We start from the raw sequence: 26,208 nt of genomic DNA, 5'->3' as shown, positions 1-26,208 counted from the left end.
AAAGGGGTCGCCATAAGTCGGCTGCGACTTGAAGGCACTTTACACACACACAATGTTCACACTGTCTTGAATACCATACCAGTTAGCTCAGGTACTTCCTGCTACAGTGGTGCTTGGTTGTGTAAGCTTTAACCTGTACAGATTTCTCATGGGAGTTCAGAACACTGGTGTTTTACTCACAAAATTGTATCTACAGAATTATGACTTGGGTTGAATTGAAGAGAGAAGTTTACTGGGAACAACTTGTTCATCTCTACAATCCTGTGATAGGAAAAGAACTGCTTGCTGGCTCTCATCTACTTGCATAGCTGTTAACAGAGGAGACTCTTTTTCACCTAATGAACAATGTCATTCAGGGTAACTAATTTGTCCTTGTCTTGCTAGAAGTAGGGACGGTACTTACCAAAAATATGCATGATCAGCACAGAAACTGGTCCGGCTGGTTTGGTGATACTTGCAGAACAAACTGCAGCTGTGGAAAGTAAGCAGTTGCCAAAAGCTGTCTGGCAATCCCTAAAAGACAAAGGTAGGGTTGCTAGCTCTGGGTTGGGAAATACCTGGAGATTTTGGAGATGGAGCCTGGAAAGAGTGGAGTTTAGGGAGGGGAAGGGACCTCAGCATGGTACAATGCCAAAGAGTTCACCCTCTAAACATCCATTTTCTCCAAGGGAACTGATCACTGTATTCTGGAAATCAGTGGTAAAAGTGGGAGATCTCCAGGCCCCTCCTGTAAGTTGGCAACCCTAAAGGATTTGACTGCAGGTCATCTTGTCTTGAAACCACTGATCCTCATCTGTTCTACTCCATTGTTTGATGATGGTGAACAAAGTGTCCTTGAGGGAAACTTGCCTGTCATTATTGGGCATGAGGAAGCTGGCAAGCTTCCAGGAATCCATGGGGGTTTCTTGGAATACAGCATGAAAACTGTGGAGTTAGAGAAGTAGTGTCTTTTGGAAACAACCATGTACCCTATTAATTCATTGTACTGGAAAAACAAACACGTACATCTGATCTACTGAGACAAACACCTTCTTGTTATCACAGACTGGCACATGGCTATCTATACATCCCTCATGCCCCAAAGCATGCCAAAGTCTATCAACAGTTTAACTTTATCTCACGATCCTATGAGCTGTATTTATCTCAGAGGACAGAAGTCACCGCTCTGAATCTCCCCCTCAAGGAAGGAAAGAGGAATGCACTGCAAGAATGTGAGCGAACACAGTGCAGTCGGGATTGAACGTGGCTATGCATACAAGCCACAGCTGAATCTGGCTTCGGTTCAGGAGCTGATTCAGATTAGCATGAAGTTTATTTCAGTTGGACATTCCTAAAACCCACCCCCTACTCCTCCCATCAAAGGGATCAAATTTCCTTTGCATTTGCTCTTCGGGAAGAAGAACATACATGTGTGTATTTTCCAGGAAGAGAGTGGAACCCTCTTGCAGTGTATTCTCTCTGAATGTGGACGTACAATTCAGTGCTAAGGGGAACAATGGACACACATTTTGCACTGCCAGGAAAACAGGAACAGCGTTTCAACTAGGACGGATGCTCAAAGAAGATTTTCTTGGCTGAGAGGTGGGGAAGGGCTGCTCTTGTACCACAGGATTATGTTGTGGCTGCTGGCTAGAACTTGCTTTCCAAAAATTGCCCCCAAGGGCAGATTCTCATCCTGCAAAACCAGAGCATGGAGCAGGGGACCTCTGACTGCGTACATGCCAGAAGCCGCAGCCTTTCCTGGCCCAAAAGACCACCAAGGGCTGTACCAGCTGTCTGTGGAACAGCCAGACACATTTTGGGGTGCTCTGGGAAGAAGCAGGCTCACATGGATCACCCCCTTTCACTGTGTCAGTTCCTGCGACCTACAGCAAGGCCATTTGTCCTGGTTCCTTGGAGGGCAGCTGAATGTATCAGGTGAGTAGGAAGCCAGCTGTTCTTTGTCCCCTGTCTGCTTGAAGGAACATTTCCTTTCAGGGTGGATCTTTTTAATCCCCCCCTTTCCTATAAAAATTCCATACTTTTCTCTCAAGTTTTGCTCAATATATGAATCAGTGTTTTGGCTACACTGATTTCTCCTGCTGTCTGAGGAGGAGACAAAAACACTGGGAAGGAAGAAAGGAGAGGCCATAGAGTAAGACCTAATACAGTGTAGTCTGGGAACTACTTTCTCTTGATGGATTTAAGTAGTTAGTAACCCCACTGAGGGAGGGAAGGCAACGTGGTATAGCCCAATTTTGTCAGATCTCAGAAGCTAAACAGAGTCAGCCCTGGTTAGTATTTGGATAGGAGACCACCAAGAAATAGCAGGGTTGCTATGCAGGCGCTGGCAAGCCACCTCTGAAACCCTTGAAACCCCATAAGGGGTTGCCATAAATTGGCTGTGACTTGACGGCACTTTACACACACACACACACACACACACACACACACACACACATGTTGTCCTAAAAGTTTTCTTCAAAAATATCCTGCAGTTATTTGCCAGGTTGCACTTAAAAGTAAAATGATTTTGTTGCACCCTGGTGGTTCAAGAACATGAGGTTACAATGTTCATTCTCTTTACCAAATGTGGGGGCAAGAGAGCTCAAACTGTAGCGCAATAATTAGTGATGGCATTATGGCGGAAATGCTGAACACATCGTTGAAAATGCACATACCATTCTTTTAAACCCCCCCCCCAAAACACCACTCCTTATTTTTCACTAATGAATATGATTGTTTATGGAACTCAGAGCTTTTGCCCCTTCTACTGCATATAATACATCTATATTTCCCCTTTTACTATTATATTGGATAAGAACATAACATAAGATACTGTGCAATAGCTGCATCTCTTCTGAAGTAATATGTCTTGTACAAAACATTCCTTTATCAGACTAATGCTCACAATTCATTGTAGATATGTGTGTATTCCATTTGAACCTTGGGCAAAATATACATGGAGCTGATGCCTGAGTACTTATAATAATTTGGTTTCCTCTCTCTGGCCTTTTATGCAGAGATGTTTCCCCCGTGGTCACCCCCGCCGACTGCTTCAGGGCTTCCTTTTGATTAATCATGCCTTTTCTGCCTGTCAGAGGTTGCCTCGCTCTGGCCATGCTTTTTTTCTGCATTTTCCAGATTCTGGCTAAAACAGCATCTGGAAAGCATGGCCAAAATGCACAGGGAGAGCGAGGCAACCTCTGACGGGTGGAAAAGGCATGCATAATCGAAAGGAAGCCTCGAAGCAGTTGGTGGGGGTGCCCAAAGGGAAACGTCCTTGCATAAAAGGCCTCTGATATCCCAAGCAATCTTCCCCAGCCAGGCTCCATTCTAGTATCAGAGCCCAGCTGAGGGGAAAAAAATAAACAAACACAATTGCCCTTTCATGTCTTCTTTGACTATATGAGCTATAAAATGATAGACTCGTTTTTTGATGTGGTGTCAACCCTGAAAACGTTAAGTGGCATGTGTTTTTGAAAAGTTATCAGCAATGGCTCATACAGTCTCTGGATGAGCAAGATTCCCAGGGCAGAAAACAACAAATACAAAATCCTTCAATTAAACTGCAGTGCGAATCAGCAATAAATAAAATCAGTTAAAACTAGGCAACTGATAAAAATGGCAGTAACTATACCCCCACTGAAGCAAGGAAACTAGGGTTTATTTACAGAGAGGTATTCAAAGAGGAAAAACAAGTTTACAACAGCAACACACACAAAAACATTAACTCACTCAGATGTCAAGGTAAATAAATATGCTTGATATTGGTGTCTGAAACAGATTCGATTGGAGGCTAGAAGAATGCCTAAGTAGAGGGCATTCTGCTGATGAGGGGCCATCACAAAAAGGCTCTGCAGGTGGGGGAGGGGTATACAGAGAAGGGCATCAGTTGATGATCTAAGTTAATACATATACAGAATAATCAGTTGTTTCCAGAATTTAACTCCATCATTTTAATTGCCTCCAATATCTTTAATATCAATATTTTATAGTGTTTTTGTACTGGTCTGTCTGCTGTACTGGCACCCAAGGTGACTTACAATGCATTGTAAGTGGTGTGTACCGCTGAATGAGATGAGCCATTAACCTACTCCAGACTGTGTAATTAATCTATCTGGGTTGTGCAACTGATTTATTCTGGGGAGTTTCAAATAATTAAGTTGGAATTGTACAACTTTAGGTTGAGTACATTGGGTCAGGCTGTGCAATTGATCTTAGGGAGTAGGGATGACTCTGGGGAAAACCCAATGTGGGCAAAGTATTTTCAAGTTGTACTATTTGTTTGTAGGTTGCCTCAGGACACTCTGTTGTAGGTTGTACAAACATGAATTTGAAACAGAAAAGTTCAAAGTGAAATGTCCATCTCAGTCATTTAAACACTGTTGGATCTCCTGGTTATAATTACCAACACGAATAACTCATGACTGATGACACAACCCATCTATCATGACCCCAACTTTGTTGCTACAACCTGGACTGATAATTTTTCTGTCACTAAAGGATGTTTATTATTTAGGTTAACCTGTGAACCAGGTTTTAGAAGTCTCTAGAAGTAAGGCATTTTATTGGGTACAGCTTCAGTTATGGACTGTGCAATTTAAGTGGACACTGTTTAGTTTGAAGGCTACTTGGTTACTAATCAGTTTTCTTCAATTAAATTAACAGCAAAATACTGTCTGATTGGGGGCTAGTGCATTGGCAGGGGTTATGAACATACTATGCCTGCCTTATATTGAGTCATACCACTAGTCAATCTACCCACAATAGCAGCAGCCCTCCAGGGTCTCAGGCAGAGAAAGGTCTTTCCCCACATATACTACTGAGATCTTTTCACCTGTAAATACCAGGGATTTGACTCATTTCCACGGGTACCAGAGAGCAGGTAATTTCCCCACTGATAAGTGTAGTGGGAACAGCATGAAAACTAGGAAAGAGGCAGCAGGGGCAAGTGTCAATGATCCTCAATGCCTCCCCCTTTCCAGACTGTGAGTGATTGAGAGGCTAGGATGTCATGTGTGTATGTGGGGGTGCCTGAACTCTCTTTGCAGGAAGGCCTTACCCCCAGACCAACTTTCAGGTAATTACTGCTCCAATCAGATAACTTTGCCCCCTCTTTCATCCCTCCAGAGGTCTGACTCACTGAAAGTGCCAAAGTCTGTGAGGAATGGCTCTTTCTGTCTTCCTTCACCCCTACTTGTCCCTCTAGCTTAGCCAGGTCTTTGGTGTCTTTGTGTGGTTGAGCAGCTGGGCCTGTGAGAAAGAGTTTTATGAGCAGCCTGAGATCTTCAGAAGGAACAAATATTCATTTACTAGCATACATCCTAAACAAAGTAAAACACAGAGGCATGGGACTATTTCAGGACACAGTTACAGATGTTGCAGAATACGAAGAAGAAGAAGAAGAAGAAGAAGAAGAAGAAGAGAGAATACTAAGTTATACAGGTCACTCCTTGCCTTGGCATTTCTCCCAGATGAATGGATGCAAGACAGCAGGAACATTAAACAAAGGATGGTCTCTTGCATTCAGTGGCACAGACTTCTACTCTGTTTCTCCCTTCCCTGACCCTCTGTTCTTGGCAGGTTTTTGGCTGAGCATTTAATCCTTTGCTTCCAGCTGGGAGGGATTTTGTGGGCCCAATCCTATACTGGGGAGGGGACAAGCTACCCAATTCCTGCCAAGCCTGCATATAACCAATCATGTTATGTCATGATTTTGAGGGCTTACCCCTCAATGACAATATAGCCAAATGGTCTTTCTTCCATTTGCCACCATACAATGTACTTGCTTCTTTCCCTGAACATAATATGAGGACTTTATGGCAGGGCTCACAGATCAGTGTGTGTTTCTCTGAGGCAGATGGTTCTCTTTTCATTACAGCAAGCAATGAAAGTTTGGGCTTTGTCACAGATTTCTTTCCTTTGCCGTCAAGTTGCAGTCGAATTCTGGTGACCCCATAGGGTTTTCAAGGCAAGAGACATTCAGAGGTGATTTGCCATTACCTGCCTCTGTGTAATGATCCTGGTATTCCTTGGTGGTCTTCCATGCAAATACTAACCACGGCCAACCCGGCTATCCAGGGCTTTTCACAGATTAGTATCCTGTTATCAGCATAAAATTGTTCAGCTGAACATCTGGTTCCCTAATTAAGGAGCAGAAAATCACACTTGAGTGGGAGAAATGTGTTTCTGAAATTTTGTTCCAGGGAGGGGGTCATGAGAACATAAGAAGAGCCCGGCTGGATCAGACCAGTGGTCCTTCCTGTTCAGTATCCTGTTTCACACAGTTGCTTTGGAAGGCCAACAAACCGGGGCGTAGATGGCATATAACCCCAATTATGATATCCAAGATGAATAGGGGAGATAAGGGAATCTGTTGGAAATGTGGAAAGGAAAGAGGAACATATATGCATGTATGGTGGTTATGCAAAAATATTAAAAAAATATTAAGGGAAACAAATAATTTGATTAATAGTAGAGTAAAAAATTGATGTGGTTTTCTAACACTGGTGTTCAGAGGTCTAATGCCTTTGAATACGGACATTCCATTTACTCACCATGTCTAACAGCTATTGATTAACATATCCTGCGTGAATGTGTCTAATCCCCTCAGGAGTGGCATAGAGGACAAAGTGGGGGTCTGCAGTGGGAGGGGGAATTGGTGGAAATCACATGCCTCCTCACCTGCAAACGGAAATGCTGTTGTGTTGGAGGAATTGGCCTGACTGCAGACCTGGATACTAGTGAAATATTGCACAATTCAGAGAGAACACCAGGCTAAAAGCTTAACATTTTGTCTCCCCCCCCCCTCACCTGTATGTTTGAGGTATTAGGTATAGTCAGCTGTTGGCTGCATTTTGGTCAAGAGAAATACCAAAATTAGTATATTGGGTAAGACTTTGTCTATAATTAAAGAGTACATAAGAGAGTCACCGACATTACTAACAACTTGGGAACAGGCTGTCAGCTGTGGCTTTGTGCTGAAGCAGAAAAAGATGGCCCAACCGGCAATGGTGAGAGTCTTCTTCTCTTCCAGTCAACTGTTTGGATCGACATGTCCACAGCGCCCCAAATAAAGTGGCCCTAATCTGGGAGAAAGATGAACCGGGACAAGAGGACCAAATTACATACAGGTTAAGGTTATTTCTTATTCCTGTTCACACAGAAGCCGGGGAGGGGGATTTGCAGACCCTCACCATTTCTCATATTTTTAAATAATGAAAATATCGCAGTCCAGTCAGTTTATAATCCTCACATCATGGCAAAATAACTTGTTTTGTACATCTCAGCATTCCCTGTGCTCTGCCAGGTAAAATAATTTAAGTAGAAACATCAGTGTGTAAAAATATTGTCGAAGGCTTTCACGGTCAGAGTTCATTGGTTCTTGTAGGTTATCCGGGCTGTGTAACCGTGGTCTTGGTATTTTCTTTCCTGACGTTTCGCCAGCAGCTGTGGAGGCATCTTCACTGTCCTTCAGTGTTACTCCTGTGAAGATGCCTGCCACAGCTGCTGGCGAAACGTCAGGAAAGAAAATACCAAGACCACGGTTACACAGCCCGGATAACCTACAAGAACCAATCAATGTGTAAAGTCCAAAAACAAATCAAAATAATGTCATACTTATTACTAGGACTAACCAAAATATCACCAAAAGGTGTGCAATCTTTTGAGTTCTGTAGAACTCTTCAGAACCAAAGAGAAAGCACACATCACTTAAAAGGCCAAGGAGACAAAGAGAGCATCATAAGTCCTTATATTAACAAACTAGCAAGTCAATGGAAGCCAAAATGGGTGTTATCTAGTGTGTGAGAGGGGGAACGAAACTGCAAATTTTTGAGTTCTCCAGAATTCTTTATCAGGCAATATGTTAAAAGGGAGGAGAAGAGATGTTTCATGCTATGAAGTTAAAGGCCTCTGGTTTGCATCTTGTGAAGAATGCAGTGGATCATTTGGTAATGTTTTTGTTGTTCCTAATAAAAGCACCTTTGTTTTGGGGATTTTGTTATGGACCAATGTGACTCCTTGGAAATTTAGCCATCAAATTAAGTGTTCTGTTTTTCAGTTGGAGGAAGAGGATCTGGGATAGTGTTTTACTTCTGGGTTTTTTCCCCCCACCCACCCACTAGTTATATTACCCAATTTGGCTTCCATTCTCCAAATGTCTTAATATAAGGACTACCACATTTTCTTTCTGTTCTCATATTCTCATGTTCCATCTACTGTTGGAGAGTCCTTAACCACTGGCTTTTATATTCTTAAATGGAAAGTACTTTTTATCCTTCCTCCCAGAAAGTGTAGATGAAACTTGAAACCAGCTCTGCCCAGTACCACATAACATAAATTATTCTGTACAACATGCACAACACTCGGCCTTGTCATCACGGCCAGAAACATCTTTATCTTGCCCCCCCCCCACACATTTTCTTTAACATTCAGCCTGGTGGAGAGTTGTAGAGAACTTGGAAACTTGAACGTTATTGTATGAGCTTCGGGTTGGTCCTGATAAAAAGTATTGTGTAACTTTTGTTTTTGGATTTTTTCTGTGGTCCAACATGGCTACCTAGGATCTTAGAGCATAAAGTCAGGTATACTCTTTCCACCACAGTACTGTCAATCCTGAGTGCCAGTCAGTTTGCAAGTCTCATGCACAGAACATTCCCACTGAAGTTACTTTTAGTGGAAAGTTTCAGAAACCAAACATGGGTATTCAGACTGCATTCATAATGTTCGCCATCTGTGAGCATGACTCAGAGTGGGTTCATGGAATAATAAACCAGACTGTAGCAAAACTACCAGGTGTTTTCATTGGACAGAGAATTGCTGGAGATGACATGTCGCCTTGGAAACACTTTGAAACGAGAAGGAGTGAAGAAGGGGGACAGCGTTACCATCTACATGCCCCCCTGTCCAATGGCCGTAGCAAGTATGTTGGCCTGTGCCAGGATTGGAGCCATACACACGGTGGTATTTGCTGGGTTCAGCTCTGTTGCATTGGCGGAGAGGATCCAAGATGGTAAGTGCTTCCTGTCCTGCAGATGTGTCCTATACAAAGGGACTATTATGGGGGGCATTTTGTTTTTTGCTAGTCAGCAATTGAATACTGTTATATTGTTAGAATGATATAACACTCTATCATGGTCTCTGAATTCCTAGCTTTAATTTTTAAGAAGTAAGTCTCTATACCCTTTTGTAGGAGACATATGCCTTTCCTCTTAAATGCCAGAGTTATTTTTAAAAAACGAAAGTGGAAATTCAGAGAGCCTGTTACACAGATTGTTATAATGTTACCAAGGTATTATCTTGTGGCGAGAAGGGAGGAATTGCTGGTGTTGGGGGTTGGGTGTCGTGGGACAGCATGCCAACACTTTCTCAGAGGAAGAGGAACTAGAGGGAGACAGCAGGGTGAGAAGAGGAGCCACAGCAGACAGAAGACAGTGAAAGGAGTGAAGAGCAGGAAGTCTCACCAGGTCTGCAGCCTGGCAGCTCAGGAGAACTGACTATGTCTAGGGTTCAGCCACAGGTGGCATCACCTGGAAGTAGGGTTACCAGCTCTGGGTTGGGAAATAACTGGAGAGTTTTGGGACAGAGCCTGAAGAGGGCAGGCTTTGGGAAGGGGAGGAACTTCAATACCATAGAGTCCAATTGCCAAAGCAGCCATTTTCTCCAGGTGAACTGATCTCTATCATCTCACCAGAAGCTCTATGGTAGAACTATAGAGTTTCTACTGATTCCTAAAGTGACATGACATCACTTATGGGTTTCCCCCAGAAGTGAAGCCATGCCATTGCCCACCTGTGAGTTTTAATTTTTTTTCCACCAGCATGTTGGCAGGCAATGGGCACTCAGCGAGTGACATTCCTCAGCGAAATGACATTTCTTACACAGGGTTATCCCCATGAAGAAAACACCTGTGTCTGATTTCCTTTTATGGTTTTCTTCCTATTCTTCAATGTTTCTGGGGTTTTTTCCAAAGAAAATAAGGGAAAGGTTGTGATGCATTTGGTGTGACTATGGTTGCCAATGCTAACCTGGAAAATTCTTGGAATTTGGAGGTGGTACCTGTGGAGGAGAGAATTTGGAGAGAATTTTCACCTAGAATCTATGGTATACCATAGAGCTGCCCTCTGAAAATGCCATTTTGTTCAGGAAAACTGGTCTCTGTAGACTGGCGATCAATTGTAAACTCCAGGCCAAGCCGGGATGTTGGCAACCGTAGATGTGACACAGTTTAGGCCACTTGTGTCCTTTACCAGCTGAAGACAAATATACTAGAAAATCTCTTTCTTAACTCAGTCTAAGAAGCAGTGGGGAGTATTTGGGCCAAAGGGGAAGACCACAATGCACTGCATTTAACGTCTTTTCTTTCAACTTCTCCAGCTCAGTCTGAAACAGTGATCACAGTGAACCAGGGCTTGCGAGGGGGCAAGGTTGTTGAACTAAAGCGGATGGTGGACGAGGCAGTGAAATTGTGTCCTAAGGTGAAACACGTTTTTGTTTCAAAGAGGACAGAAGGAAAGGTTCCCATGTCAGCCCTGGATATACCACTGGAAGAGGTGAGATCCATGTCCCCCACACGGGGAAAGAGATCCTGTTTTTGTTTCAAAGAGGACAGAAGGAAAGGTTCCCATGTCAGCCCTGGATATACCACTGGAAGAGGTGAGATCCATGTCCCCAACACGGGGAAAGAGATCCTGTGCACCATCTGTAGACCCCCACAGTCCTCTTTCCATCAGCATTTGTCCCACCTACATATATTATGATGAATGTAGTACAAGCACCAGAACTCCTGCCTTACCCATAAAACAGTCAGGGAGTGCACACTAGGAAATGGTGTCTTATCTTGCCACAATGACAGCAGTGGTACAAGCATGATGTGGGCTGGCTCAAGAGCATCCTAATCCTGGCAAGGGAAGCAGTGCTCTATTAATATATGATGATGAGGTGGGCCCACAGTTGCTTGGCATCTGTGCCTTCAATGGGCAGAAAGGTTCATAGAATTACACAAAATGGCATAATGAGAGACCCTGTCCTCTGATGCATCCTGTGGCTGTACCACATCAAAGGCAGTGCTGTCTGACTGCAGGACTGGAGCATTTGGTTGTCTTATAACTCCAAGGGCTGTGATGTCGTGCTAGTAAAGGGATCTTTGTGGCTGATTTTATGTAATGCTGTTTGTAGACTGGAACCTTAAATGGTGATGCCCATCCTGCCCATACTTTTGTAAATTATAGAATTCAGCTCCCATCCTAAGCTCAGTGTTTAAGTCCCTTCAAGCACCTTTTGACAGTTTTCTAGGCATCAACTTGAGAGAGAGCTGTAAAGAAAGTTAATGAATGAGAGTCTGGATGGTGGAAAGAGTATATGTGGAACTTATGGATAGTAGGAGAAGGGGCATGATGGGAAATAGTAACCATGAGAGAGGAGAAGCAAGCAAACTTCTTGAGTTTCTGAAAGTGAACCAGGTATAGTCCACATACTTTCAAGCTTTTCTGTTCAGCCATAAGGACTAGAGACTTGCTTTTAGAAATGCAAGTGGGGCAAGGGAGAAATAGTGGGCGGAGTTGCACTGAGCTTCACTGTCAATTGAGTTCTGGTACAGTACATGGGAATCTAAAGGAGACCCTGGGTCTGTGATCCCACTGAGACTGCTTCTCTGCTTCCCGTGACAGGCGATGATGAAAGAGGATGTGACCTGTGAGCCTGTTGCTTTGGAGAGTGAAGATTTTCTGTTCCTCCTTTACACTTCAGGCAGCACTGGAAAACCCAAAGGCTTGGTCCACACCCAGGCTGGCTATTTGCTATATACTGCCATCACACACAAGGTAAACATCCCCAAATATATTACGTCAGAGATATTTGGAAACTTCACAGAGGACAAACAAGACTCTGTTAATCTGCCATGTGGCATTTCTTCATATATACCATCTCCAAGACATCCCTGTCCCTGCTGGCTCCTATTCCTTCTCCGTGAAAGGGGAATCTGTCTAGTCACAAGCTTAACAGTGACTAAGGGCATAGCCGTTACAAGGCCAGGCAGGCAGCAATGAGCAATCGGTTGCCAACATCCAGATGGGGCATGAAATTCTCCCAAAGTTATAACTGATCTCAAGACTGAGGAGATCAGTTCCCCTGGAAATAGGGTGGCCAACCTCCAGGTACTAGCTGGAGATCTCCTGCTATTACAACTGATCTCCAGCTGATAAGAGATGTTCACCTGAAGAAAATGGCCGCTTTCGCAATTGGACTCTATGGCATTGAAGTCCCTCCTCTCTCCAAACCCCACCCTCTCCAGGCCTCACCCCCAAAATCTCCAGGTATTTCCCCTACCTGGAGAAAATAGCTTCAGATGGTGAACTCTATGGCATCACATCCTTGCTGAACTCCCTCTCCTCCTCAAACACCACCCTCCCCAGACTCTGCCCTAAGGTTGCTAGGCTGAGGCTGGCAACTGGCAGGTGACTCATGTTCGGGAGGGAGGGGCTCACTGACAACAGAAGTGACCTCATCATGTTGCCAGCAACACTCTAGCATTCGACCAGAACTCTGTGGTTTGACACAATGTCACTTTTGGGTCTCGTCAGAAACAAGGCAATGACATCAGGATATTGCTGATCACCCCCCTCCCCAACTCAACTGAGTGGTGTGGATTTGGTGGGTAGGTGGGTTGGGAAGTCTACCACAAAAGCAGGAGTCCTGATAAATCTACATCCAGCCCCTAATCTCTAGAGAAGATTTTTAAATGCATCCAAATGCATCCACTGAAGCTGCTTTTTGGAGAGGACGAATGGCACGGGAGGATCTTTAATCCTTTCTTCCCCAACCATTTTCCTGCTGAAAGATGCCATCCCTGAGCTGTTTTTGCTCCTGGTGAGGAACATTTGCATGTACCCATAAGTTCCAGTGAATTCCATGGGTGAATACTTTTATCTGACAGCTGATCCTAACCAAGTTTATCTGGATTGAAATCCATGATTTCAGATTTACTTTTGAGTAAAAACAATTATATTGGGTTATTAGTCTTCAAATCTCTTTGTCATGAGATCAGTTTTCACCACCTCCCCTGGAGTTGTTTGGCACAGGTCAAATCCTAGAACTTAGTGGAAAGTTCTTGTAGGAAGAACCAATGAACTCTGACCGTGAAAGCCTTCGACAATTTTTAGTGGAAAATATTTCAGCAATGTTACTGTGACTGGGTTCTGACCTACCCTTCTAGTCTATGTCAGATATAGACAAGACCCAGGAAGCCATGCAGATCAAAGGGGCTCCCCCACCCTGACAACACTTGCTGTACAATGGACACCTTGCTAATTGCTGGTGGGGTTGTAGAAAACAGGAGCACGTGTAAGGAAATATGAATGCAAAATGCTCTCAAGATAATAACAGTCCAGCATAGTTTGTTCCAATTAATTTTGGAAGCTATGAAACAGGACTGGAACAAGTTCCTGCTTCTTTCTCCCAGCTGGTTAACAGCAGGCTGGTGGCGCCTGAAGCAATACAGAGAATGCCAACTTTCCATTGCAAACACTGTAATACTTCCACCCCCTCTGGAATCCTCATCTGTCAACATTAGGTCATTGCTACAGCATCCCCAATAATGGCCTTGAAAGTGGTGAGGGTATGGCTTGAAATGACAGCTCCAAAAGCAACAGCTAGGAAACTTGAGACAGACTGTCGGAGAATATTCTGGCATAAAAACAGGCAGGAAGTGAACGAACAAAGGATGGCCCCAAGAAAAGCAAAGGATTTGCTAATGGGTTCGAGTATGTAATCCAGACATTGTTGAACACACTGTAATGGTTTTGACTCAAGGACTGTATTAGAAAGCTGACAGCAGCTACAGTTCAGAAAAGTGAAACAGTGAAAAATCACACCACAGTGATGGAGATGTGAATACAGAACCAGGTGGTCCATGAAGATGACAATTGGGGTAAACCTTGCAGAGCATTTGTGGAGCAAGTGGTCTCCTCCTGGCTGGGGGAATGTTTGTAGAATTTTTAAATGCAATGACAAGCAATGTAAGAGATGGAAGGGGAGGCAGAAGTCTGAATGACATACTGAAAATTGTCCTGCAGAACAGTGTGATGAGAATCACAGATTAATTGTACATTACATTTTACTCAACATTTTCAGGTTTTCTGCTTCTCTCTTTCCCTTCTAGACCTTCACACATCGCCTTTTTTTTAAGAAGAGGAATTCATTCACTCTTTACATCATATTAGAGAATGTCTTTTCAAGAGGTCTTTTTCACAAGCTTCATCTTTCACGAGTGTTAGTGATTACTACCATCAATGTCAGTTCACATCAACAGAGGACAAGAAAAACACAACCTAGGCCATGAATGAGATACTTGCTTTGTCCCAGTGCTTTCTGAGAAATATGAATGAAGCTATATTTATGGCACCACTTGAGAGAAGAGCAATGGACAGCATGAATGACCTTTTGCCTCACTAAACAAGTGTGCAGGCTACAGATTACAAGAGCAAAATAACTCATAAGTGACTGGCAAGACTCTCATGCTATCCTATCAAAAGAGATATATGTGATGGTCTCCTACTCCATGAGCATATTTTACTACTACCAGTTTTTTCCCCCAAGAGAGGGAAATGAAGTGGTAAGAATGTTAGTGAGCTTCCCAGTAGCAGAAATGCTATTTATTTATTTAAAAAATTCCTATGCCACCAGCATGGTGTAGTGGTTAAGAGCGGTGGACTCTAATCTGGTGAACAGGGTTTGTTTCCCCACTCCTACACATGAAGTCTGCTGGGTGACCTTGGGCTAGTCACAGTTCTCTCCGAACTCTATCAGCCCCACCTACCTCACAAGATGTCTGTTGTGGGGAGAGGAAGGGAAGGTGATTGAAAGCCAGTTTAAAAGGTAGAGAAAATCAGGGTATAAAAACCAACTCTTTTTCTAATTTCCACCTGAGCAGCATCCTCAAGGTGCCAAACATTACAACCTTAAAACATAATTTGAAATAATATATAAAATAATTCAATAAAACATATAAGCACAGAAATGCACAACATCAAAACCAGGGAGGAGAGCCAATAACAGTTATTGGGGGTATGCCACTCCAGGACACCCCAGCTGTGAACAGCTTCTTGAGAGTTATTCTTTAAACTCACTGAGTACAAAAGAAAAGCTCCAAGTTTCATCTTTTATTACCTTTTCCCCCCTGCAGTACGTGTTTGACTACCATGATGGAGATGTCTTTGGGTGCGTTGCAGACATTGGTTGGATCACAGGACACAGCTATGTGGTATATGGGCCTTTGTGTAATGGAGGAACTACAGTCCTTTTTGAGAGCACTCCAATATACCCTAATCCAGGTAAATCATAAAAAGGTGCATGGCTGGCCTGACTAACTGGTGACCCATGGCTAGATCCAGCCCCTAGACCAGCTTGGTCCTTTCTCAACTTACTCTGCCAAATTTTAATCATGGTGTGGTTAACAACAAACTATCATTGATCATTGTTTCACTTGTAAGGAAAAGAAGCAATATGTTTCCATGTATATTCCATAAAATGAGTCTTTGGACACACTCTGGTTTTCAATTTTTAAAAAGTTGATTCTGGCTTTAAAAGCAAAAGAAAAGAAAAGAAAAGAAACAAAGACACTGAACAATTGTGCAAATGAATGTATCATCAGGCAGGTTTTTTAAAGATAGGCTGGCTGAAGCAGGAGGGGAAGGCATGACTAGTTTGTGTATCAGGCGGGGAAGGACCCCTCTCCTGAGGTAACTGGATCTGTTTCATATTCCAGGACGTTACTGGGAAACTGTGGAAAGATTAAGAATAAATCAGTTCTATGGAGCCCCTACTGCTATTCGCCTACTGCTGAGATACGGGAATGATTGGGTGAAGAAATATGACAGATCTTCCCTCAAGATCCTTGGATCAGGTGTGTACCAAGCCAAGCAACTAGTCTTGGCTAGCATATTTATGGCTGTCATATTAGAATCACCATTTACTGTGGACCAGGGTTTCTCAAGGAATAGGATGGTGGGATTCAGAATTGAAGTTTCAGATGAATCAGTAATATTAATACAACACTACTTCGTGGAGAATATATAGAAGGATGAAAGGGCTAGGTAGCCACATATTCCAATGAGGGCTAGTTCTAAGGCTGAAGACTTTATTGGATGGTTTATATGTTGCTTGCCTTTTCCTTCCTCTTTAGTGGGAGAACCTATCAACACGGAAGCTTGGGAATGGTATTTCCATGTGGTTGGAGACAGACGATGCCCTGTAGTTGATACCTGGTGGCAAACCGGTAGGAAAACAAAAGTAATATTAGAGCCCTTAGGAAAGCAATTCTCACTTAGGCAAGGATTATGTGCGCAGTTCAGCAAACTTGGTGCTTTTCAAGTGCCTGAAGAAACAGTCTGCCATTACAGTGGGTTCAGATGTATAAATGTGAAAATCTTGTAAAATACAGTATCATTCCCAGTTCTTGAAGTATTTGATTTATGAGTATCCAGGGCTTTGTTGACTGCATGAGTGCAGGTTTCACTTTTCCACAAGTCAAAGATCATATTAAAGATCATATAAAGGGGGAATTTTTTTCTAGTTGGGAACCTCCTGTTCGCCAGATTTTAAGAGAATCACCTATTTTGTTCTGTCTTATTTAGAAACAGGAGGCATCTGTATTGCGCCTCGCCCTTCGAACCCAGGAGCTGAGATTCTTCCAGCAATGGCCATGAGACCCTTGTTTGGCATCAGTCCATCCCTAATGGATGACAAGGTACATTTTATATATTTATTTGAGGACTTGTAATGCACTTTGTAGTCCATATGACTTCTTTCAGAATTCAAATAAAATTCCTCAGTCAGCACAACAGTAGAATGGCTGTGAGGTAGGGAGTGAAAATACCAGACTGCTGCTAAGTTTGATAGAAAATCTAACTATCAACAGAGGAATTGTTTGTCACTTTTTTGAGATCAAAAGCATATAGTTTTGTAGAATGAGCAGAATGGAGACAAGTTCCTATCCTGCTATCCTGTGTACACTAACTTAGGAGTTATCCTCACTTAACACCTAAGTAAATTTGTTCAGGACTAGACTAAGAGCTATTTTTAGCCTTATCGTACAATTATTTATTTCTCCATCAGGGAAAAGTCTTAAAACAAAACGATGTCTCTGGAGCTCTCTGCATCTCTCAGGCATGGCCAGGTATGGCAAGGACCATTTTCAATGACCACCAGAGATTCCTGGAGACCTACCTGATGCCTTACCCAGGTACAGCCTTGGTTGAAAAAGGGAGGCATGAAAACAGTGTGTTGCTCTGGATGGCCTTTTATGCATGGCTGTTTCCCTTGCGGTCACCCCCTGACGACTCCGGGCCTTTGTTTTGATTTTGCATGTCGTTTCTGACCGTCAGAAGTCGCCTCGCTCTCCCCCTGCGTTTCCCCGCGTTTTGCCCGCATTTTCAAATTTGAGATAAAACAGGTCTCTGAAAACGCAGGCAAAATGTGGGGAAATGCAGGGGGAGAGCGAGGCAGCTGCTGACGCTCAGAAATGGCATGCATAATCAAAGCAAAAACCTGAAGTTGTCGGAGGGGTGACCACAAGGGAAACAGCCATGCCTAAAAGGCCAATGTGGGTTAGTAGGTAGAATTCTTCTGGCTTTATGTATGCAAGGGCTTGTGGAACTAGAGAAAGGATTGTGATGCAGCTTATTACACTCAGCTACTTATTGAACAGCAGACGTATTTTGAGTCACTCATGCCCCCTCTCTTCTATGTATGCTCAGAAAGGAAAACAATCTTTCTTTTCATTTACCTAGTTAGACATTCAGGTGCTGGAGGCAGTGACCTCCCTCTGCAATTGCATAATGGAAAGATCTTTTTAATTATTAGCACAGCTCCTTTGATCTGCACAGTGCTTGACAGACTACATGAAGACAGATCCCTGCCTTGAGTTCACAATGTAAAACTGTGATAAAAGGGATTAGAGGGTGGAAAGAAACATGGGGAAAATGTGCGTCTGTTCTTTTTTTATGCTTAGGCTTCCTTTCAGTAGAGAAGGAGTACAAAACCTTGAAAAGGAATTTGAAGGAAGAAAGATGGCACAAACATCCTGGGGAAAAGTTCAGGTATAAAAGGCAGCAAGGGGAAAAGGGCAAGCAGGTGACCTTCAGATGGATGAGGGTGGCAGAGCTGGAAGAGTGAAGGTCTTGAGTGAAGATATGACAGCAGAGAGTCGGAGGTATATAGGGATCTGAAGATAGGGATGAAGAGTTTCCACTGGATCTGGGAACAAACAGGAAGTTTGTGTGGAGATTTAAAGAGGATTACAAGAATGGTCAGAATGATGAGGTGAATGATTTGAGTGGCAGAGTAAGATGAGGGAGTTGAGGTGCAATGAAAGAAGACCAGCAAGGAGGAGGAGGTTGCTGTAGTGAAGGCAATTTTTTTTTTTAATGATCAGAACGCAAACCAGTTTTCAACAAGGGGAACAGAGAGGAAGGGCCGTCATTTTCCAGATTTTAAGAGGGGAAAGGGGCATGATTTGGCAACAGCCTGGAAATGGGGAGCAACAGAGAAAAGATAAAACCAAGATGTTGTGCCTGGTCTATTGGGTGATTGGTGACATCAATGGATAGGGAGAATGTGTGAAGAGAGGAAGGCTTTGGAGAAAAATCTTGGACATAGTGAGAAGGCCATGAGATGTCTCAGTGGAAATAATATCAGAGAGGTAGTCAAGGATGTTGGATGGATGGAGGGGGAAGGTTCAGGGGTAAGGAGGTAGAATAGGGTTGTCAGCTCTGGGTTGGGAAATACCTGGATATTTTGGGGGCGGGCTTGAGGAGGGTGAGGTTTGGGGAGGGGAGGGACTTCAATGCCATAGAGCCCAATTGCCAAAGCGGTCATTTTCTCCAGGTGAACTGATCTCTCTCAGCTGGAGATCAGTTGTAATAGCAGTAGATCTCCAGTTAGTACTTGGAGGTTGGCAACCTTAAGGTAGAACCAGGTGTCATTAACATGTATGTGGCACTTGAAAGCCATATAGTTTGTTGAGGTCACCAAGGAAATGTAGAAGGATGGGTCCCATGGAATATTTTATCCACAAGAATTCTGATGTGGTTTGTCCTCCTCAGTAATTACTATTTTTATTAGAATCAGTACAGACAGAGGCCAGCAAACTGGAGGCAGCAAGAATACTATGAAGTGCAAATATCTTTTTATAGTGAGGGGGGCTGGTGTCTTTCCAAGGAAAAAATCATGGTTTCTACTTGGAGTATTGTTACAATAGCTTCAGTGGTCCCTGTACCATTTGTTTAACACAAGGGCTTAAAGATGTTCAGCTTTCAGGGAACATTTCCCAGTTGGCTTGGTTGTTTGGGGGGAGTAGTCCATAATGTGAACTTCCCCCTGCAGACTGAAGTGGTACACTCATGACACGGGTTTACCAGACATCTGTTCATGAAAACTGAGGGAGCCAGAGTAGATCTGGGACATCCAGGTTCAAACCCTTAATCAACCTCACAGGCTTCTTGTGAGGATTTAATGGAGAAAAAAACAATGTAAGTTGCTTTGGGTCCACGTTGGGGAGACTGGTGGGGTCTGAATGAAGTAAATAAGTAACTATATCCTAATGTACCTCATAGGGTTGTTGTGAAGATAAGATGGAGGCAGGGAGCCTGATGTTGTAAGCTGTTTTGAGTCCCCACTGAAGATAAAGCATGATATATAAACAAACAAACCTTGGCTAATACAGCAGAGAACAGACTACGTCTACTAGTCCCCTGTAGCTATAGATTGCAGGGGAAGTTCAGCATGAAGGACAGGCTGTTTCTCAGTGAAGGTTATCTCTTAAGTTATCTCAGATAAGCTTTTGAGAAATGCTGATGTACCACAGAACAATTTGAAAACCACCACAGTAAAACACTAAAGTACAACTATCGGCGTTGCTTTGATCTTTCTAGGATATTTCTTCACTGGGGATGGAGCGTATCGGACAAGCAAAGGGTATTACCAGTTGACAGGCCGTCTGGATGATGTCATCAATGTCAGTGGGCACAGACTGGGCACTGCTGAGATAGAAGATGTTGTGGTAAGGCAGGGGCAGACCCACAGAATTTAGCAGGTGACACAGAACCCTCTGTTGTCATAGAAGGTCTCAGCAGAACCCCAGAAGTAGCCTAAGCAAATGGGCAAATGTTATGCCTTGGTAGCTACCACTAGCTGTGTTGGTGCCTATGCTGTCCCCTCTTGTGGTTACACGCCTGTTCTAGCTCAATGCTCCTTCTGCACTGATTTGGGAGAGAACAGCCCCTTAGCCATTGAAAAACCATTTCAGACCCAGAACTGTGTAAATTAACACCTGCGTTTAAAAAAATAACTAAATAGCGAACTCTGATTTGAGATTTCCACTCACAGCATTTTTTTTTTATGTGGAATTAGGAATATTTTGAATGAGGAATATATAGGGCCCTGGAAATACAAAACGTCTCTCCCTCCCCAGACAAAATGTACCTATGGCACTTTTCAGATAAGAGGGTACAGGAACCTCAGAGAATCAACTACGAATCGACTCCAGTCAGTTCAGGGAGTCCTTGTGGTGACGCTATAAGGCAAAGCAAGGATGGAAGGCTTTGAAGGACATCTGTTCAAGCAATTTTCTGAGGGCGATACCACAGCAGTGGGGACTAGCTTGGCAAACAATCATAGTTTCTTCTTGCAATCATCTCACACTGGTTTTCCAAAGAGGTCACCTCATCTATCATGTAGTCAATTAAAGCACTCATTGCTTAAGTATCTCCTCCCTCATAAACTCTCTGGGTTGTGTAGCTTCAATGTGGAAACTTGGCCCACGTGGTTGTCCTATACCACAAGATACCATGACATGTTTTGGTTCCAGTCTGCCAGTATCTAACGTATTAATAGTATTTTTTTTAAAAGGGTTGCATCATCAGGGCCTTTCTATTCTATTCCTTTTCTTTTGACTATACCAAGGTTAGTGAGCTACATGTTTCTGCCAGCCTATCAGGATCCCTGAAGTAAAACAACAAACCTGTTTGTATTTCAGAATACCCATGGTGCCGTGGCAGAGTCAGCTGTGATTGGATATCCTCATGAGATCAAAGGAGAAGGTAAGCCTAACTTTGATTGCAATCCTAAGCACATTTACCAGGGATAGTTGAGCTCAAGGGGGACTTACTTCTGAGTAAATATGCTTCAAGTTGCACTGTCAGTCTAGTTCAGCTACTTCTTGTGTCTGCCTCCTCCACTGGGACTTGCACTGTGAGAGAACTTTCCAGTGGAATGTTGGCTTGCATATTCTACATCTACTGCAGGCACGGAAGGGATCAGCTCATCCCATTCAGCCAGCAGGCTTTTTGGAATGGCAGCTGGAGTGAGTGCCTGGCTATGTCCACGACTAGTAAGAGTTGAAGAAACGAGGTGTTTTAAGATGAACAGTAGGCATAGAGAAGGGTAAAGAGAAAAAGCCAGCAGGCAGGCAGCTCTGCTAGGGCCATTTTGAGTTAGGAAAACTGTGTGTGTGTGTGTGTGTGTGTGTGTGTGTGTGAGTACCCAGCTTGCTGGGGGCAAAGGGATGATGACTGGGGAAGGCACTAGCAAACCACCCCACAAACAAAGTCTGCCTAGTAAATGTTGGGATGCGACATCACCTCATGGATCAGAAATGACCCGGTGCTTGCACAGGGGACCTTTACCTTTAGATGGCCTTCTGCCAGCTGATTTTATGACCTTAGGCAGATCATGAGAGGGAGGGCAACTTCTGGGCATTAAGTAGGGATCACTGGGTGTGTGTGGGGGGGAGGTAGTTGTGAATTTCCTGCATTGTGCAGGGGGGGTTGGGACTAGATGACCCTGGTGGACCCTTCCAACTTTATGATTCTATGCCATGGTCCCAATCCAAATTGGGCCCCTGAAGTGCTTGGGAACTCAGTTCACAGTACCAGATCAGGTACTGAGAATACAAAAAGACATTATGCTTTGTTTGGGTCTCACTCCTCCAGGAAACCAGGGCAATACTTATGCATATGGAAAGCACAGTAGAGGCTGCACATGCATGGCCTGGACAGCTCAAAGTAATCTTATCAAATGACAGTTTCTTGGGGAGAGGATTTTCTGCTGAGCTGCACGTTCCTGCCCTTCTCTCTGTTGACCTCATTGCAGGCGGTTGGAAACGTCTGATAAAACCTGATGTCTTTACTATATGGGGAGGGGGTTCCTGTAACAGATAACAACAAAAGTAGCCCGTAGTTGTGAGCAGGGGCATAGCAATGTGGTCTCTCATATGACCTTCTGCATGTCCAATTGAGCATTCTGTTCCTGGCTTCTCTTTCTGCAGGTGCCTACGCATTTATTGTTCTGAAGAAAGGCTCTACTCTGTCCCAAGAAAGCTTAGCTTCTGAGCTTCGGGAGCTGGTCTCCACAAAGATAGCAAAATATGCTGCTCCTGAATATGTCCAGGTAACAATCAGCAGACTGTTTCTGCTTCCACTGCACCTTTTTAGCACTTTTTGTTTGGCGCATCTTTGGATATTGGCTGAGGGCAGGATACAAGGTAAAAACAGATCATGACAGCTGAGCGATTAAATACAAACTTTAACACAAAAGTACGTTGGTAATAAAAAATGCTTCAAAGAGGAGCTGTGGCTGAACGGTAGAGCACATGCTTTGCATGCAGGCTGCATTCTTGAAGTCTCCACTTAAATGACAGCATGTGTTGGGAATAGAAGAAGAAGAGTTGGTTTTTATGTGCCAATTTTCTCTACCACTTAAGGCAGAATCAAACTGGCTTACAATCACCTTCCCTTCCCACAACAGACACCTGTGAGATAGGTAGGGTTGAGAGAGCTCTTAATAGAACTGTGACTAGCCCAAGGCCACCCAGATGGCTTCAATGTGTAGGAGTGGGGAAACCAACCCAGTTCACCAGATCAGAGTCCACTGCTCCAAACCACCGCTCTTAACCACTACACCACACTGGCTCTCAGCCAAAAAGACGTTTCTTTGCCTGAGACCCTGGAGAGCCACTGCTAGACAGGCCAATGGTCTAGTTTAGTTTATGGTAGCTTCATATGTTCTATGATCAAAATACAGAATTCTAGACAAACACAAAACATATAAAATGGTACATCATGTCAAGGGTAGTGACAGGTCAAAAAAGCAAAATGCTCACGGCTGGGGACTGAATGCTCAGTCCCCAGGGTAATGAACCAACAAAACAAGAGTAAGGAAACCTCTGAACAACAAGAACAAGGGGTACAGAGAACCAGAAGTCTGAAAATAATTATAGAAGCGGCAAAAAACACCAAAAGGTATATATAGTTCAAAATTGCGATATGTAATATGCAGAATGTAATAGAAAATACAAAAGATTATTGTAATTACAAAAATACAAGGCTGTACTATAATATGTCCACAATTAAAAAATGGCAACAATTAGGAACACTTATCAAAAAAAATTTTTACAAGCCAAATATAGCAATTAACAGTTTCAATGCAGATATTATATACAACTTCAAATAACAATTCTATAAAGAGGTTTACAAGCTGAAGAAGGGCACACAACAAAAGACAGGATGCCGGCTAAATTCCTGTTTCGATGTATGAATCTTCTTCAGTCATGAATGACCTTGCAGTGGTTAATTTGGAACCCAGAAAATCAAAAGCAAATTTCATAGTATGTAGTGTGGTATAATTTCAAAAGACAAATATTATGGCTGCTACCCAAAGGTTGATCTGTGTGTGATGAGCCACCATTAGCTCCTCTAAGCTAACCCTCAGCTGAGAGACCAAGGGACCAAGTCTAGAGCCTTGCCAGGTATTAATCAAGAAGGTTGCCCTGCAAGATAGGGACACTTGCAAGTTGAGTCCCAAAAACAATTACTTTGGTGATTGTAGCCAAAATAGGCCAAGGTACTGGGTTTAAATCGAAGCCCCCAAACTCAAGTAACACCACAGAATGTGATTAATAAGATTTAGAAGAGTTGGTTTTTATATGCTGACTTTCTCTACCACTTAAGGGAGACTCAAACCAGCTCACAATTGCCTTCCCTTCCCCTCCCCACAACAGACACCCTGTGAGGTAGGTGGGGCTGAGGAGCTCTATAAGAGCTGTGACTAGCCCAAGGTCACCCAGCTGGCTTCATGTGTTGGAGTGGGGAAACCAACCCTGTTCACCAGATTAGCCTCTGCTGCTCATATGGAGGAGTGGAGAATCAAACCCGGTTCTTCAGATCAGAGTCCGCCACTCCAAACCACCACTCTTAACCACTACACCACACTGGCTCTCCATTTATTAGAAGAACCATGTAAGAATATATAAATATAAGAGCAGTGCAAAAACAGGGAAGAAAATAATAAAACTAGATAGCTAACCTAGGATACTTAGTCAGGCTTTAGTCCTCTGACCTACATGGTACCTGGTCAGCCCTGAAGGTACAGAGTCCAGATAAAAGTTTCAAAGTCCAAAAGCAGTTATTCTGGCCATGCAAGGCCAAACCTAGTCAAAAGGGTGACCCAAATGTACAAACTAGACTGAATGATCTTGCTTTATGTCACACAGCCCACAGCTGGCTTGATCGTATTTGACCAATCAGGCGTGATGCAGAGACTTGACCATACACTTCTACAGCTAGTATATGCTCACCTTTACCCCACCCCCGCCCAGGTCTCCTTGCTCGAATGAGATGGAATGTGAGTGCAAAACTTGCTCCTGGTGTCAGCCTTGACACTCCCATGATCTCATTGGCACCTGTGTCCATCTCATCCCTTATCTTTCTTTTTGAACTGTAAGTCATCATGACATTAATTTTCCAGAGAGGGGCCTTCAGTAACTTAATTAGGCCTAAGGCCTGAACTAAAAATTTTGGAAGGCCAAGAAATGGCTAGAGAAGGCCAGTTTCTTGACACATCATCTTTGAGAGCCAGTGTAGTATATTGGTTAGTGTTGGACTAGGATTTGGGAGATCCAGGTATGAATCTCCACTCTGCCATGGAAGCTTGGTGGATGACTTTGACCAGTGACACACCCTCAGCCTTACCTCACAAGGGTGTTGTTATGAGGATAAAATGGAAAAGGCAAGGTAAAAATGAACTAAATAAATAATATTCTAACCCTTACATCTTACTGCTGACTTATTCAGAATACTTAGGTATAAATCAGCAGCACTGAGAACATAAAGAGTGCCCACTTGAAATGCTTCCAGGATATTTGGATTATGTGCCTATTAACCATATGGGCTGCTTAAAACCAGTTTCTGCACATATTTTTGTATGTAATTTGATAGTCCTTTGAAGACCATTGAACAACTTGCTTTTGGTTCTGACTAAGGTGTACTGGCCACTTAACCTGGTTTCTGGGGTTGGAGGGGAATGGAGGTTTTAAGTGACACAGGTAGGAAGTTCCTTAAGTATACACTTCAAGGCCAGGAGTTTTGTTGAGGTTATAGTAAATGGGGGAAATCAGCTATGGAGCAAATACCCCTATTGCTAGAGCCATTAAGTAATTTCTTGATATACTATCCACTAGGAGGCCCCTCATCCTCCCCTAGGAAGCCTAAGGAAATGTTCTTATCTGTGTATGGTGCAGGAGAAAATACATCTGTGGGGATAGAAAATCATGTGGGTGAGACTGAAAGAGGAATATATCACACACCATTTGTAATAGAGATGTTTCTCTAGGTAAATGAGGTTTTGCCAACCCACTCTAACCCTTCCTATTTTTCTGGCTCAGGTGGCTCGGCGGTTGCCTAAAACCCGTTCAGGGAAGATTATGCGGAGGGTTCTGAAGAAAATTGTAGAAAACAAAGCCAATGAGCTAGGAGATCTAACAACCCTGGATGATCACGAGGCGGTGAAGGAGATCATTGAGGGACACAAAAAACTTCTGCCAGAAGAGTAGGGTCAGTAGCCCAAATACCTAAAGTGACTCTGCACCACCGAGCACCCAAGTGTTCTGCAAACAGCAATCCCTCGTCCCCCTTCAACAATCCCTTACTGAAGAGGATGCTGCCTATTCGCTAGGAAGCCGCTGACAAAGCCACAAAGGCATATTTCCCCAAGAGTTATGAAGAGCATACTGAGGAAAAGGAAGTGTGGGCTGCTTAATACTGGACATCAGATTCCTTTTCTCCCCCAGAAGCACTCCCAGGTAGGACAAAACACTTGTGGCTTTGGTATAAGGTATTATAACAGAAATGCTGGGGTCTGTATTATCTACCCCTAAATTACAACTCAAAACCCTTC

General features: G+C 43.4%; 1 protein-coding gene across 1 annotated transcript; it reads left to right on the top strand.

Annotated features, from left to right (window-relative positions):
• The first annotated feature begins 1,466 nt into the window (after positions 1-1,466).
• On the top strand, positions 1,467-25,884 carry LOC130479322 (acetyl-coenzyme A synthetase 2-like, mitochondrial). Its single transcript, XM_056851706.1, has 14 exons — positions 1,467-1,917; positions 7,019-7,115; positions 8,796-8,995; positions 10,360-10,535; positions 11,652-11,804; positions 15,164-15,311; positions 15,746-15,883; positions 16,163-16,255; positions 16,614-16,726; positions 17,095-17,221; positions 19,911-20,038; positions 21,014-21,077; positions 22,304-22,425; positions 25,697-25,884. Exons 1-14 carry the CDS (start codon positions 1,614-1,616, stop codon positions 25,862-25,864), a joined length of 2,031 nt encoding a protein of 676 aa, XP_056707684.1. The 5' UTR covers positions 1,467-1,613; the 3' UTR covers positions 25,865-25,884.
• Positions 25,885-26,208: the final 324 nt, after the last annotated feature.

This window comes from Euleptes europaea, chromosome 6 (genome assembly GCF_029931775.1).
Source record: "Euleptes europaea isolate rEulEur1 chromosome 6, rEulEur1.hap1, whole genome shotgun sequence".
Lineage (NCBI taxonomy): Eukaryota > Metazoa > Chordata > Lepidosauria > Squamata > Sphaerodactylidae > Euleptes > Euleptes europaea.
Note: the sequence above shows the minus strand (reverse complement) of the source record. Positions and strands in the feature narration are given on the sequence as shown.

Bases quoted from the DNA above. Each gene is read 5' to 3' on its own strand.
- LOC130479322 (XM_056851706.1), top strand. From the start codon at position 1,614: ATGTTGTGGCTGCTGGCTAGAACTTGCTTTCCAAAAATTGCCCCCAAG. The intron at 16,256-16,613 runs GTAGGAAAACAA...TGTCTTATTTAG, and splicing joins TGATACCTGGTGGCAAACCG to AAACAGGAGGCATCTGTATT. The intron at 22,426-25,696 runs GTAACAATCAGC...TTTCTGGCTCAG, and splicing joins CTGCTCCTGAATATGTCCAG to GTGGCTCGGCGGTTGCCTAA.